At 42.3% G+C, this 17,027-nt stretch overlaps 1 protein-coding gene across 1 annotated transcript in view; it reads right to left on the reverse strand.

Annotated features, from left to right (window-relative positions):
- Positions 1-17,027, reverse strand: part of EFNB2 (ephrin B2) — a 43,588-nt gene that overhangs the window by 13,142 nt on the left and 13,419 nt on the right. Inside the window, exon 2 of the mRNA XM_002915861.4 lies at positions 7,809-8,092. Coding sequence (XP_002915907.1) covers positions 7,809-8,092 — 284 coding nt within the window. The remainder of the gene's footprint in view (positions 1-7,808; positions 8,093-17,027) is intronic.

Raw genomic sequence — 17,027 nt, forward strand, 5'->3', positions numbered from 1 at the left:
ATAAAGTGTCCTGTCTGAATGTGCCCTACACATGAACCTTATTCCATTCAGGGGACATGTTCTATACTCTAGGAATCCAGAGCAATTTTCCACGTGTTTGCTTCAATAAACGAATACCTTCACCTCCTGGTGGAACATCAGGTACAATGAAACCGGCCTACTTCACTAATGAAAAAGCCATTTTCAAAGCAGAACTCTTGTTAGGAACACATAGCCTGGTTCCCCCTGTAATGTCATCAATTATGCTCATGCCAGAAAGTGCTGCCTGCCCATCTGCCCATCCGTCCATCCATCCGTCCGTCCATCCATCCGTCCGTCCATCCATCCATCTGCCCACCCATCCATCCGTCTACCCATCCATCTGCCCACCCATCTGTCCGTCCATCCATCCACCCATCCATCTCAACCCCAGCACTTATATTTGATTATGGAAATCTGAAGTCTTATTGCCTTAGTTTGTATTTGAAAAATTTAAAATTTTTATAATTTTACTACTTAGCAACTTTCCATTGAGGGGCTCGAAGGACTTGTTAACTTTTTAAAAACACACAGTAGCATAGTCTTATTAAGACATGGAATCGATGGAAAGATCTAAAAATAAAGAGGAAATGTGAAAGATCTGATACACTGCTATTACAATCCTCTTTCCCCGTTGATCGTTTCTCCCGTCCTCCTGTTCCCGAAGGATTTTCTGAATTCAGCTCTGGGGCCTACAACTGAAGTCAGTTCTAGGCTACACGATATAAAACAGGGCGCAGGCCCAACACGTTTGGACAAGCACAGTGATCATTAGGTGTCCGAAGCATGTGAGCTTTGTACTGCGACATATGTGCTGTGTATACACATAACAGTCTTTACTGTTACTGTGTATGTCACTGCACACACATATGCACACATCCTTTACTACACCATGCATGGGATGGAACACGTATGTATACGACCTTTCACCTCACTAGGTATGCAGCTGTATGCTCCGTGACCCAGGGGCACCGTCACGAGCTGAAGATGCTGGTCTGAGGGCCCCCGAGCCCTGGCTGGAGCCTTGACTCTTGCATTTCATGGCTGCCTGAACTACTGTCTGAGGAACTACTCAGACTTTCTAAGTTTCTGTTTTCTCACAGTGATAAAAATTTCTCTGCCACCTGTTTTGGAGACTGCAAAGTGACACCGAGTGTGTGAGGCCACAACACTTCTTTTTTAAAGTGATCAAACACCTAGCCTTGGAGCTCAGAATTTTAGGAACAAATGTGTGAATCTTAAGAACTACACAAATAAGTTTTCTCAACGTGATCTTTTTATGTCTGTCTATGCCTCTTGGCTATTTTTTTCAAGTGCTTTATTTTGCTTTAAGTTTTGATCTTCAAGGTGAATATTTAAAGTCTATTAAGAAAGAAACTATCTCTCGCTCATTCTCTACTATTGTTCGATTATTTATAAGGCTAAGTGAACTTTGAAAAAGCTATAAATATATGCACTAGAGATATTAACATGTATTTTATGAAACTGTAAAGGAAGTCTTACTTACTCTGGGCGATTCGTAAAGAATTCCTTTTTTTCCAAGTAATCTTCATTTCTCATCTGCTCCTGTTCTGCTCTTATTTTGTACATAGGGTTTTTAGTCTTTCCCCTCCTTCGTCTTCCCATCGCTTTAAGAATCAGTCATCTTATTCTTTCCTTAGTGACTTTTGGGAATAAGGAAGAGTGTTCACAGGACTCTCACTCCCGCCCAGATGACACCACTGGATGTGAACGGAGCCAGAAGTTTCTCAGTATAATCTCCAGTTAAGTAGAAGCTGAGACTTTGTAACTTAAGTGTAGAGAATGTAAAGCTTTATTCATATGGAATTCAACCAGGAGTCTCACTGATACACTCTGAAAGAGCCTTCAGTACAGTCAGAGGAGGATTTCACATTACGTTGAAAAATAATAGAAACAACACTTCTAATTATCAGACTAATGAAACGTTCTTTCCCAGCTAGTCTCAGTGACAAGGCGACCCTGACACACTTTTTCCCTCTAGGAGAATATTTATACTACATTAGGATGCTGTCGAAATTATCAATAAAAATACAGTGTTTCCTTTGTGTGCTGGGGAACTGAGAAAAAGCTCTGGCAAGGTTGGTGAAATGACAAGTGGGGAAATGATTATATGTACAGAACACTCCTCCCGGTCTGTCTCTTTTGGGTCTTACAGAGGATCTGCTAACAAGCTCGGGCAATTCCACCAACAAAAAGATACATATAAATGCATGTTTCTTGGTAGAGGAAGCCCAAGGACAAAAGAACTTTTATAACACTCCAAGAAGACAAAGAGCAGAGATCTTATAATTAAGTTATGCAGCATTACTGAAACTTGTAAACTCTCTGGAGTTTCATTTTATGGATGGTTTGCAAATAAATTACACTTTGTGAGTACGTCTTCCCCGCCCGCTAGCTTGTAGGAAGACATCGCTTTGCCCTTGGTCTCCTGTCTCACACGCTCTGCTCCAAGGGGACCCCTTGGTTGTACTTATTAGGAGCCAACCTTGGAAATGAGCACTTGACACTAACACCCATTTAAACTCATGCTGACCTGCAAAGGCAGGTACTGACACCATGCCCAGTTTACAGATGAACAGCTCAAGGCAGGGGCTGGGGAAGTTACTTGTTGGAGGGCATTCAAGAACCGGGGTCTGTCTGACTCCAGACTCCCGCCTACCAGGCTGATCTGTTGCCCCAAGTGGCGTGTATAGATAACCCTCGAGACACCCGAGTCTGATGGGCATTCCATTACGACGATGACAGCTGTAGGTTAGTAATAAAATGTGTTTAAATGCTGGAATTTGGCAATTCTATACAAGGTCTAAAACATAAATCCTCATCCCAAAGTCAGGGACATAAGTGACAGGCTGATACTGTCCTATCACTAAACTTAATGGAAATGTAGCCTTTGCTACATTTACCATATAAATTAATTCATGACAGAAAACCCAAAATCATTACACAGGCCACACATTCTTACGTATCTGAAAAGACATCTACACGTCAAAGGACATTCAAAAGCTCCCACAACTATGTGGCTGGGGAAAGGTTACAATACATCCGGTATATTTTACGCCAGTTGTCATACCTACTCCCCAAAATAAGTAAATCGGAAAACACAAAGGGAAAACAAACCCAAAAGGAAAACAAACCTAAGTAAATAAATATAAATTTAAAAAGAATACATATATATTTAACAAAAATGCAGGAAATGGAATCTGCTGTTCCTCTGTTTTGATTCTTGAAGAATAGTGTTTTGTTATATTTACATGCAAGCATTTTAATTGATTTTCCAATTTTGCTCAGAAGTGAAGTTTATGCCTAAGAAACAGCAAAGCAAAGCTGACTGTGGAGGCTTCCAATTTCATATGCTCTGATTTTTTAAAAAATTGCTTTGGAGAACTAAACAAATGGCCTAGGAAATCACGACTCAGTCAAACTCGTTCACTGCTCCTCGAAGAAGATTTTCCCAAGGCAAAGAAAGGGAGGGGCAGCTTAGAAAGGCCCACTGTGATTACAGGAGGGTGTACATTAAAGAATAACCTTTAATCAAACAATTGTTAGAAATCATGACTTTCAGACTGTTCCCCAAGTCCAAGTCTCGGCTATGGATTTGAGGTAAAATAGCGTAAAAGTTACATAAAGCTAAACCGGGAGAGGCTTTGTGCCCATGGCCTTCTCTGCCACACAGCTCTGCTGTGGCCACTGTTCACTTAAAAAGTATCAACACAATGACACTCATTTTTCATCCATCTCTGACTCACATAATTTTGGTAGAGTGATGAAAACTTCTTTGTAGGTATTTTGCAAGGTTCTATGCTGAGGTTGGATACGACCTACACAACCTTCATAAGGCTGATGTTGCAAAGGGCCGACAGACCAAAACTGCTGACTCATTCAGCGGTTGGTTATCATCTCTAAAAAGAAATTGTAAACCACGCACAGAAAATGTCTACAAGAAAAGTCACTGACACAAATATGGACGAAGGCTGAGAACACAGGAATGCTTTCCTCCTATTAAGTGGAGTGTTTACTGAGATACAGCTTCCCTTGAAAATGGGCACTTGAGAACAGATACTTATTTCATAAACTTTAAAAGATTTTAAAGACAAAAATAACTCTAGGTTATATAAAATGCTTACTACGCTTTTAAGGCAATTAAGAATCTGAATGTCACAAAGAACACGGGGGCTTTTTCAGACCAAATGGCACTAACATCCCTACTTTTGGATCATTTAAGATTAGGAGATTTGATGATGCAAATCAGGCCTAAGGCTAATCACTGAAATAGGTCACTTGAAAAAGTCAATTCTAAACATTAAGAAAACCCCCGTATATCATTTTGCCACATGTCAAAGCAAATAATCATCCATGAGAAGAACTAATGAGGAAGCGTATCATTTTGTCATGTCATTTCCAAAGGGAATTTAGTGGATACTTGGTAGGTTTAAAAATACACTTGCAGGGGTGCCTGGGTGGCACAGCGGTTAAGCGTCTGCCTTCGGCTCAGCGCGTGATCCCGGCGTTATGGGATCGAGCCCCACATCAGGCTCCTCCGCTATGAGCCTGCTTCTTCCTCTCCCACTCCCCCTGCTTGTGTTCCCTTTCTCGCTGGCTGTCTCTATCTCTGTCGAATAAATAAATAAAATCTTTAAAAAAAAATACACTTGCAATTAAAAATTAGTATTTACATCTAAAATGCCAAAGTCCAATAACTATATTCTAAAAATCTGGTAACACTATAAATCAAATTAAAGGTCTTTGAAGAATTCATAGCAGATCCCATCCATTTCAACAGGAGAAGAGACACACTGACAAGAGATCCTGCACGAGATGTACATATCCAACCAAAAAATGGTTTGGAACTGCAGACCTTCATCACTGGCCATAACAACAATGATAAAAACAACTTTCTAGAAAAAAATCAAAATCCAAAGAGATAAAGTGACTTTCGTCTTAAGCACAGGCAATGGGACTAGACTCCAGGTCTCTGGGCTGCGGGCCCAGTATTCCTGGAATCAGTCTACCTGGGGAATTACCCAACACCTGGGCCATCCACTGGCAAACTGGGCTGTTCCCCTTGGGTAGCACTACTCCACACCATCACTTTTCTGGATCCTGCCCGTGACAAGGAACCAGCACTCACTGATGACGATGTTAATACCCATACTCTTAGTGCAGAAGGTGCTCTGACAACGGAGATTTGGAGTTGGATACACACCGAACTTGCTGCGTCTAACAAACCAACACTATTAATGGTCTCAAAGTGAACTGAAGACCTGAGGTGTTCAAAACACATTTGTGAATCTGAGAAGGCTCCATTATGCCATCCTGAGTAAATACTATTTTAAGTCAAGTGTGACTCTGGGGTGTATGTGAGTGATCGAGTGATGTGGAAATCAGTGACTTTTAAAAATCTTGGAATTCTTGAAGAAGCAATGGAAAGTCAGCATTAACTTTTTAAACTATTTTAAAATCTGTTCTGCTCGTCTGTCATCTCCTTTCTGGGGAAAGCTGTCTATCAATGAGCTCTGCTGGACGGGGGTGGGCGTGAGAAGTGAGCTTCTGGCTTTTCCCAGGTACCTGCAGTGTCTTCCTATGTCTGTGACGCGACGGGATCGCTCAGGGGTCTGGTGAGAGTCTCCCTGGTTCCTGGCCAGACTCTCAGCCCCAGACATTCACGCAGCCAGCAGCGTTCCAACAGCCCCTCACTGGTTCACACTCGAAACCCTTAGCTCTATTTGAAGCAATATTCCTTTATCCCAGGCTACCACGAGGCTTTACACAGTAAATCGTCACTCTGAGGCGAGTTCTGGAGGCCAAGGGAGCTTGGCTACCTGCTACTGAATCTAATAATGAGTTTTTACAGAAAGAACAATAGGACATGCCATTACTGTATAGATTAATACTAGAACTGTGAATTACATCGTGCTTCTGAATACACACCTCCCACATACTGATGGCACGTGGTTACTAAATGCTCACTCTGGTGCACACAGAGATGTCGCCATCAAGCACGCAGCGTTTGCATTCCTGCTCCGACCTCGGACTGTGGGCTAAACCCACGTTTCCTGAAACCTCAAGGGCACTGGGGGGGGGGTGATTGTACAAAGCCATCTTCGTGAAGTCATACATGAAAATAAGAGGACGGAATCTGGGTCTATTGGCTTATCTCCAGGGAAGAGCCAGCTGGTGCGTCTGGGCGGCACACCCAGCTCCAGGAATAGACGCTGAACACTGCAGGAGCACTGGGTGCTCGAGAGCGCCCCCCTCAGGCACTGTGCGTGCTCTCTGCCACCTACCCAGCCGGGCACAGCCTTCCCCAGGAATTCATCAGGTCCCTGCACTACACATTAGTGTCCTTGGTAAACAGTCTTGCTTAAAAGGTCTTTAAAATAAATAAATAAGCGAACCACTAGGCTTCCGATAGCTCCACTGATTTCACCTAATAACTATTTTCTATTTTCAAAGATTTCTCTGTTATTTTGTACACTTTACCACCCCGCCTCCTTGTTTCATCCCTCAGAATGCTTTTATTTTCATTTTATGATAATTATTCCTTTAAATCTATAATTTACCACTTTCTCTGTGGTACTAACTCTTGCTAAGCCACTTTATCTGTGTCAAGTTGGCTTCAAAACAAGTTTTCAGTCCCTGGTGTTTCAGGTTTGCAGCAAGGACGGAGATAATTAGACAGCTATGACCACCTTTGTTTTAATAACTAACGTAGTAAAAAACAGTGTATTACTGAGTACTAAATAAGTATTCAGTGAATTCCTGACTTTGCACTCTCAAGAGAGGCCAGAAGGCTGAGAAAGCCGTTTCCACCAGATCACCAAAAGATGGGACAGCGCGCCCAGAAGAGAGCGGATCTGCATTCCTTGACAAACCGAAGCCCGTGGTAACAACCCGTGCACACTCCAGCCCAGGTATGGGCATAGTTTTACACCAAAGCAAAAGAAAAAATATTCCATTGCTTGAGTGATGTCATCACCCAGACTGCACTCTGACAAAACTCTGGGCCTGGAACAATCCTACCTTTGTGCCCACATGCTGTCTGCTCCTAGTAGGCATGCGCTTGGATTCACGCACCTTTGCCTTCATAGACTTGTGAAGTGAGTGGTAGCTCAGATATGACCCGAAGGATACCTAGTACCTGTGTCCTGCAACACTGTGTCATATTATTATGTAGATGGAAGAAAAAGGTACTTCACTGAACAAACCCAAGTTTTTTGTCTCATTCTTCTAAATCTGGTTTTAACATGTCCATGTGTAATTCTGGTTTGCCTGTAATCCCCCATCTTCTGAATCCATGAACTCCACAAGGAAAGGGCACCATTATACCACCTGGTTCACTGTTGAATGCCTAGCACTTACAGTTTCTGGCATAGGGTAAATACTAAGTTACTAAATGCATGAGTGAATGGATGGATGGATGGATGGATGGATGAAGAGAAAGTTCATCGCACAAGAGATACCTATGAGATCTCACCAATGGTCCTTAAAAATATTTTTGTCAGTAGAGATGCTGAGTATATTCATATATATCCATTTATTGCAATACTAAAAACTCTAGGAGGTTTTTTCCTCTTTGGTATTTATATTATCAAGTACTATTGGTACAGGGTCCCTCATTCAATTAAGATTTCTTTAAAAAAAAAAAGGACAATTTTCAGCAAAGATTCTCACCAAATTATTTGCCACAGTAATAATAATTTTAAAAATTGATACAAACCTATTTAGCTTATTCTAATTTATATAAGATAAATGAATAAAATTATACTTACATATAATGTAATAATCTCTGTTCTTCTGAAATTCTAGACCCCAGAGGTTAGGGCTGAACTCTTGAAACTTGATAGTGAATTTTACATCTTGGTCTGGTCTGGCACAGTTGAGAAGAGGGGTATTTTCCTTCTTAATAGTGCATCGGTCTGCTTGGTCTTTATCAACCATATAAACTTTATAATATTCATACTGGCCAACAGTTTTAGAGTCCACTTTGGGGCAAATAATATCCAATTTGTCTCCTATCTGTGGATATAGTACCAGTCCTTGTCCAGGTAGAAATCTAAAAAGCATAAAATAAAATAAAAAAAAAGCCATTGAGTTCATAAAAATTAACCATAATCACAACATAGGCAGACAATATCAATAATTCCAAAGTACAATTTTGTAAATCCACATTTGTATTTGCCAAAAGTATCTTGGTTCAGCTCAGCATGGGATGAATTTAGGAATTAAGCTTTAAAGAAAAAAGAAACCACTCTCCTTACTCTATGCAGCAGGATCAGTCAACCTCCTGACACCCCTTTCTACCACCCCCTCGCTTGTAATATATCAGTACCCCTTTGTATAACTTCACAGTAACTTTTCCTAGGTGGTGAGTCAGATCTTCACACCTGTTTGTTATTTTTTTTTAACCATCGGCAGCTTGGATTTATTGGGCATGCCATAGAAAGATGGCGTCAATTCCAGAGAAGAGTGGGTGTGCTAATCCTTTGTTGTCCTGTTAGTTTCCATTTGCTGTTGATGTTAATTAACAGACAAGTTTCATCAAGAATGTTTCAAATTACTTATCATAATTAGTCAGTCACTGATCAGACAATGGGTTTTTTATTACACCGAACAAAAGAAATGTCTTACAAACCCATAAAAGATAACCAGAAATAATTCCGTCGTATTGATTCAGCTGCAAGAAGCAGAGTCCCCATAGTACAAGGACAGCAACTACTGTCCCTGCTCCACAAACCTTTTTTTCTGCCTTGAGATGTATTTTCTCCAATTAATTCTTAGAAGCAAATCTTTAGAACTAAGACGACTGATACAATATCCCCTTAACGCTTACAGCTAACAGCTTCCCTCCTCTCTTTTCTCCTTCTTGCTTGCCATGCTGCTGAAAGATCCTTCTTAATGGGGAGTCTCTCTGAGAAACTGAAACAAGAGCTTTCTAATGAACATCCATCTACAAGTGCTAACACTAACAACACACTCAGAAACCCCATCTCCTTCCTCCCTCGGTAAGCAGCCAAGCCTGCAGGCTCATTAAAATATTAAAGCCCAAGAACAAAGCATCACATCTGAGTCCTTCCAATCCAATCCTTCATTTAACCAGGGAAGCCCACCAGCCATGACAATTAATGGGTCATAATTCACTGAGAGAGAGAGCAAGCGAGCTCCTGGATGACAGGGCACCCCCAATTTCAAGCACAGACCGAGGAAGTGGGTTATGATTTATGCTAATGAACGGTATTAATTTTCTGAAAAGTGCAGGAGGTTGTTATGAACCATCACAGAACATAACAAATTATAGTACAGATTTATATTAAAAACCAACACTCTTCATGGCAGGAAAAATGCATGCTGCACAGTGGTCTGTCATCTTCTTTGGGAATGTGTCATTTATAATCCCAAAGACAGTGTGGTCCCCCCCCCACTTTTTCCCCCTGAGCTCCTTTAGCAAGGACATAAGACATTTCATTGACAGAAAGAAAGAAGGGAAGGAAAGAAAAGTGAACAAGAATTATTTAACAAAAGCTTTTCAAAATGAATATTTTTATAACAACGACAAATTTCAAACAACCAAGTGTGCACCCTTGAAGTCTTTTCTAAAACTTTTGACAAATGAGGACCACCACTGGTGAGAGCCTCTCTGTGACTTTCTTGGCCATTTATACAGTTTTCCAGGGCAAAGCATTGAAAATTCAACTCCCAGCCTCCCCCTCCTGGGTGCCAGTGTGGTCGCTGAGGGCACTTGTTTCTTGCAGGTAAAACACAGCTCTGGGTTCTGGGGGATGGATTGAATGCTTGTGGATAAAGCTCTGTCCTGCCCCTCACAGTGATTCTATGTGTCCTTTGGGTTAAGAAAGAAATGATGCCAGGATGCCTGGCGGTTGGTATGAAGGAAACGTGTCCATTACACTGGTCACCTTCCTAACACATCCTTTTCCTCATGTTTTATTCCTTGACCTTCTCAGGAAATCTTCACTGCATCCAAGAACCAGAGGCCAATTCCTGCCCGAGGGTGCCCACCCCACGCCACGCATTTTCAATCCTAAATCTGCTCATCTGGGAGCCGGCACAGAGCAGGCGCACGCATTAGCTGTGCTAGAAGCATCCCTAAGCCACAGCTGAGGTCTGCGGCCTGCACGCCTGTGTCTGTCTCCTCTCAAAGCTCTGGTCTTCACATCCATCAACTTTTACTGTGGGCCATTTCTCCAGGGGCTTGTCCAGGCTTTAGAGATCAGGATCCTTAGCAGCCAGATGGACCCATGTTCTTGTGCATCCAGTCCGTTTCCTTAAGGACATGCATCGGACCTGCCCCACTCCCTCCCAGCCGCCTAAGACGTCTGCGTATCTCAGCACGCTCCCACATCACACCCCGCGTGCCTAACGTCTGGCTCACTAAGCTCTTTCTTCATTCAAAATGCTCCCTAGATCCTGTTTCGTTCATGAGAGGGTTTTTTTCTTTTTTTTTCTCTGCTTAACCAAAGGATCACGGGAGATTTCCACCCCGCCATGTAAGTAACTGCTTCTGACTGTCTCTCCACTCACCAAATCTGAGTTACAGGTCTGCGGCCGCTGACGGGGCTGAGGTCAGGAACCTCCAACACGGGGGCAAGTCTGGCTAGGAGGACCACCGTGTTTTAGACTATAATTTTAGAAGGCACAAATCATGTAAAAAGTGGTAACTGTCAGTGATGGGGGTGTGATGGATGGGGAGGGTAAGCCACGGGATGGCTTAGCCAAATGAAAGGAAGAGGAGAAGTCTCGAATTTCAATAAGCATATTTGATATGCTCATAAAAAGTAAATCCCGATGAAACCCACTATTCCAAACGCTTCAAGAAGTGTCTGTTTACTTTTCAGAATACATTTTGGCAAAGAGTAAGGCAAGGATTTGATCCTTTTCCCTGAAAAAGTAATTGTTTCAAGAATTCTTTAAAAAAAGACCCAGCACTTGAGTACTTTAAAAGTTTACTTAAGCATATATACATATATGTATATACACACACACACACTATATATATATATATATATATTTACACATAACCTGGTTTACATATATGATTTACACGTAATATAATGTATATAAAATATGTAATATATATATAAACAAACACACATATATAAACCAGTTAGCACACCAGTCATTCAATGGAGATGAAAATTTCTCAACAGATAAAGAGTGGGGCTGAGCTGAGGGCCTGAACCATGAATTTCTTGCCTACATTACCACTGTGCACAGTCAAGCCCCCCAAACCCCTTTGCTTCCCAGGAACCCTGTTTCTAAGGCAACATGAGAGCAGAAAGAGAGTCAAGCAAGTGTAGCAACTAAAGCAACCTATGTTGTGGCAGATGCTCTGAGCGACCAAAGTGTAAGGTGCTCGTGGTCAGGAGTGTAGAGTATAGCTCCCTGAGGACAGGCAGGTCCCACGGGTCTGGTTCAGTGCTGAATGCCCAAGGGATGACATATGGTAAATGCTCAATAAATAGTGTATTCATTGAAAAAACACGAAAGAACAGATGGAAGCGAAGATACACACAAATAAATTGAAGTCAAATTATGTGCCATAGGCCACTTGCAGATTACATGCACGGACGAATTCTGTAGACAGGACCACCTAGTGCTGGGAGGACAGGGGTGTGCTGAGGGCAGAGATGGGATTTCTAAGACATCATTCCTGGCACGATAGGTGTTTCTGGAGAACAAGGAGCAGTGCAGACAGAGCTTTTGACCCATTCTCTCTGGAAGGATCTGGGAGTATGGCAGCCTTCTACAATCCCTTCCTATCTGAAATGCAAGGCAGTTAGCCCCTCCAGAACCACTAATAGCAAACACACGGCTGCTTCTGAGAACTTATTCTCAGCTAAGCACTGATGGAAGCCCCTTCCACCACATTATCTTGATTTAATCACTGCACACGTACATAACATGCAAAACAGATGAAGCCCTGCTGTGCCAAACAGGAGACACGACAGGAAAAACCCCCTTTCTTTGCACACTTTTCAGTTCTCACTGCATCACATTAGAGCATAAATCTGGTTTTGTGAAATGCAATTTTTTTCTAAATTGAGCTTTGCATAGATAAGCCATGAAGTTAAGGAGAACGAAGAGAAAGTGAATGGCCATGCAGGCTTGCAAGCATCCCGTGGAGTCTAGCTCCATGGCAAGCATGTGCCTCCAGCAAAGGCTGCTCCAGAGGTAGTCCACCTGAGACCACGGCTCACAAAGGCGGCCATCTGGTAACCCTACCTCGCCCCAGGAGGCTGAGAACCAGTAGGCGAGGCAGAAACTGGCCAACTATATGGAATCTGTGTTTTAATTATAGTGCTACGGATGGTCTCCTGACAATTTATGAGAATTCAAACTGTAAATGAAAATAAAATGGGGTAAATTTCTTAACACCACTTTCGAGTGGAAAACAATGCATCCCATATGTTAAAAGCAAGTCAGTAACCACAGACTTAAAACACAGACAAAAACCCTAACTGTTTTTGAAGCTCGGTCTTTTATATTGGGATTTTATTACCTCAAGATTACTGACCTTAATAAGTCAGACTACACAGTAATGACTATGCCCTGAATATTTTGTAATATTTAGTAATTCACTTAATCCTGTTTTGACTTAGGAAGTATTTAAAAAAAAAATACCCCAAAACAGAGGGAGAATTATGGTGGTGACCACTGGCTCATTTCAAATTTCTAACCTGGCTATCCACAGTGGAGGTCAAATACAGATTTCTTTCTGTGTGATGAAATAACATTTATGTTCTAACCAGGAGTACAGAGTTACAACCCACAGCACACAGGTGAGGTGGTTTTTGTGAAACTCTATCCAAACAAAGAGTAGTGATGGGCGTCATTTCATAAAGACTGCTGGTGTCTAATCCAAAACAAAAACCAAAGAAGGCCTACAGCGCTTCGTGCCCTATAGAGGACAGAGAACAGAGTCAGGCCACTTTCCTTCTTGAGCCAGGCTACCGAAGGGCAGAGCAGTGACCCTGCTGCCGTCCTGGGAGAGAGAAGCCATACCCTCCTCTCTAGCAGGAGACCTTGGCTCAGGGCTGCATCCTGGAAGTCAGGGCTGGGTCTGCACTGCTCACTGCAGGGCCCCCCAGAATGGTAAGAGAGGGGGGCCTTCTGAGCACAAACAGGCAACTCCTATGGTTTTCCCCAATGAGTCACTTCCAAGCAAGACAATAGGTGTGATGACTCTGAATCAAATACAGAGACAACATGGAATAAAACAGTTAACCTGCCTGAAATGAAATGATCCCATATCAGAAGGTTTTTATCTTCTGATTACCTATCAAATGTAATCCAAGTTTTTTTAAAAAAAGTTATTCACCATGCCAGACTCTAATACTTCCCATGGGAAATACTCTGAATCAATCTAATAACCTAAATTAGACATTAATATTTAGCAATCTAAATTAGATCTCTAATAATCTAAATGAGACATTTCAACTTCATATTCATTATTGTGGAAACTATTTATAATATAGTCCTTATGTGACATGATATTCTGTAATGTTTCAATCCACACTAGGCATCCATGCTTTAAAAAAAACAAAAGAAAAAAACCAAAGAAAACCCCTAGCACGATGCATTTTAAAGCACAAACCAAGTACTTCGGAGTTCGGGGATCACAACATGCAATTTCGTCTGACAGACCAGAACATCACACGTGTGACCTCAGGTCTGGATTCCTCTGTTGACTAGCATGGCCTTACCAGGTCTTGGGGAGTGGCTGAGAAATCAGATGGGGGCAGCGGGTGCCCCATCAACTTCTCACCCTGACCAGATGGAGGAGGGGGGTCCACGGGAAGCCAGTAGCTGAGATGCTTAGGGAGCACTGTGTGGGGGAACCCACAGCTGCACCCCCAACCCCACCACAAATGCCCCATTTTCTCCCCCGCCCGCTCCTGCGTTTGTCCCTGATTGGGACACCTGCACCTCAGGACAAGCATTCAATGACTTCTCATGCTTTTCTTCAAAGTTGCCCAAAATTAACCTAGAAGGCCAAATCGCTGAGGGGCCTCCTTGATGCTGACAGAGTCTGTGAAAATACACACGAAAAACAGGAGGCCTGGTTCTCCTGAGGGAAGGAATATATGGAGGTAAATGAAGGATACGCCAGACCACCATATACACAAGAGTAACTCAGTAAGTGGGGCCCGAATGCAAAATAGCAAGCTGACAGCGAGTAAAAGAGACCAAGAGAAGAAGACACAGACAGGAATGACCGATGTCTGTGTCCAAACAAACAATAGGGTCAGGCAAGCCCCCCTTAGCCAGACACGATGACAGTGCTACTAAGTTGAAGTGTCAGCTCAGATCCAGAGCCATTTCCATTCACCACTGGTTATATAAAAATCCATTTAAATATCTAGAATTTCTGCATACTGATGGCAGGTATCATCCCCCTGAGAACAGGACCCTGGTGCTCATTAACAGGACAGTGCAAATCTGGCCACTATGTAAACTCGGGGGACAGGGGACCCCCACACGGTATTCTACCGCTGGAGCACACTGCCTGAGCAAAGTACAATTCGAAAATGCATAGGAGCTATTTTTTTCACGGAGGATTGTTTTTATTTTTCTTTTCCAAGTTATATCAGAGTATATGATTATTGTACGTACGTGGCTAATTTCAATTGAAAACATACACGAAGACACAATGTGTGGTATGCGATTCTGCTTATTTTGCTGACAACACAGAAAGCATACACAGATGGGCAAACTCGGGCTGTCACCTGAGCCTGCTTTGAGACACTGGATGGTGGACCCAGGGTGATTTTTAGCTTTCTGTGTTTTTTGGAATTTTCTACGATAAGCATGAAATGCTTTTGTGATCAGATGGAACATAATTTTCAGTGTACAGTTTCAAAGAACAAATGATATCATGTTCCTGAGCCATCTTTCATAATTCTGGTTTTAAAAATCAGCATTTAAAATATTGAAAACCTGTAGACGTTTCAACTTTTTTGATGCATTTCCTTAGAAAGTAACTGAAGTTATTATGGCTGGGTCTGTGGCCTACGTAACAAATCAGCCCTTCAGTCCACAAAACCCTAGTAATTAATGTACAACTAGTTGACTCAAATAAATGAAAAATACGGGATGGAAATAGTTTAGGCTTCATCATTGCACTGGGACAATCTGGAAGTTGGCTAACATTCCAGGGGATCTGAATCCCAGCTTTAAGAGGACGTTCACCCTAGCAGTTGGTACCAAAAATCATGTCCTATCACAGAACAGGTTTATTTGCAAGCCAGAGTTCTATATTAAGTATACTTTGAGTTTACTTACTGTATTTTGGAAAACATGCACTTTTCCCATAAAATGCTTCCATTTTATTTTAATTAAAATTCTAAGGCTGCAGGGAAGAGGAGCAGTCCATTTGTAAATTAATCAGTCCAAAATTCTGAAGGAGGAGCACGCTGCAGCTGGCTGAGCTTTCTGGTCACCTCTCGACGAAAGATGCAGGTGGCTCTGGATAAGCCCAGGCCCATGACCCAGAATCTCATCATGCACTGGGGGCCTTTCACCTTTCCACGGGGTAGAACCCCAAGACTCCTTTCAGAAACACCCCGTGCACTGGGGAATAGAAACACTGCAGAAGCAGGACTTAAATTCGTATGTGAATTTCATAACCACGGGGGATATTCCTCTTGTATCACTTCCGCTGAACGCTATAGTCCTGCGACAGCTTAATGAGATCGTCTCTAAGTGCCCCAAACAGAAGAGTTTGTTAGAAGGGGAATAAATAAAAGCAGGGCCCACAACAGACATAGGCAATATTGACCCCGAGAAATACTTGGGAAAAGTTTCCTTTTTGTGGATAGCACTTTACTGCCCCCTTTTGCACTTTCCCATCAGAACAAGATTCTGCAAACTTTCTCTGAAACCAGAGAGTGGGGCGTAGCTCCAGCCTGTCAGCTTTATACAGAATTAGGCCACCAGATACCACTGCTTGGAGTAGCAAGCAATTACCTTAAAACTTGAAGGCAGTGCACCACTATCTTCTCAGTGGCTTTAAACCTCCAAGAAATAAGGTAGTAATTGGAGGCTTTAATTGACATTTTCTGCTTTAATTCGAAAGTGTATGCGTGCTGGAACAATGGCTGGTTTTCACAGGTGCCCCTTCTTTCACACTTTTCTCAAACAAATATCATCTGCAACATGAACCTGATGTATTCAAGGAAAAGAAAAGGGGCATAAAAGCCGGCTATACAATCTGGGACCATTAAAGTGTTATAAATCCGAGAGCTAGGGGGTGTATGGGGGGTGTGTGTGTTTCAAGCTTCACGCCAATGACAAGCAAAATCTTTTCCAGAAAAAGAAAGATGAGAAGCACAGAAATTCGAAATGCACTGTGAGCTGATGGGTGTGCAAACCAGTCGAGCAACTTTCCAAGGTGAGGCGCGACAGTATTCGTGCCTCTCTGTCTATGCACACACTTGAGAGAAGTAGGAAACCACAGTCTAAAGGAGAGTTTTATTTATAAAATCCTCATCTGCAGAGCCAGAGGCCTTCCTCTGGCCAATGACCTCGCCTTGCATTTGACGGTCTGGGTGTAGCCGCTGTGCACACTTGTATTTAAACGTAATCCATTTCCCTGTCATTCTACGATCACTGTACGAATCAAAATAATATTAAGTTTCACAGCCTACAATGCTGCACAACTGAATGAAAACGGACTCCTTTTGATGTTAATCTTGTTTTTTTATTTGTGACATAATGCGCAAACAGCGGTGGCTAAAGTGAGTTTTATTTTAAAATGCTCAAAGATAATATTCCCATAGTTTAAATTTTCGTTGAGGAAAATGACGCAAGTTATTTAAGTTTTATCTGTTCTGCTGTAATAAAAACTCCCAAGTCACAGGACAGTCTCGAGCCCGCTGAGGCTGAAAACAGCTGTCTTCACACCCTGGCCGTGATGAGCACCGAGTCCTGCACAGAACTGCTGGATCGCTATACTGTACACCTGAAACTAGTAA

The sequence above is a fragment of the Ailuropoda melanoleuca genome, chromosome 7, assembly GCF_002007445.2.
Source record: "Ailuropoda melanoleuca isolate Jingjing chromosome 7, ASM200744v2, whole genome shotgun sequence".
NCBI lineage: Eukaryota > Metazoa > Chordata > Mammalia > Carnivora > Ursidae > Ailuropoda > Ailuropoda melanoleuca.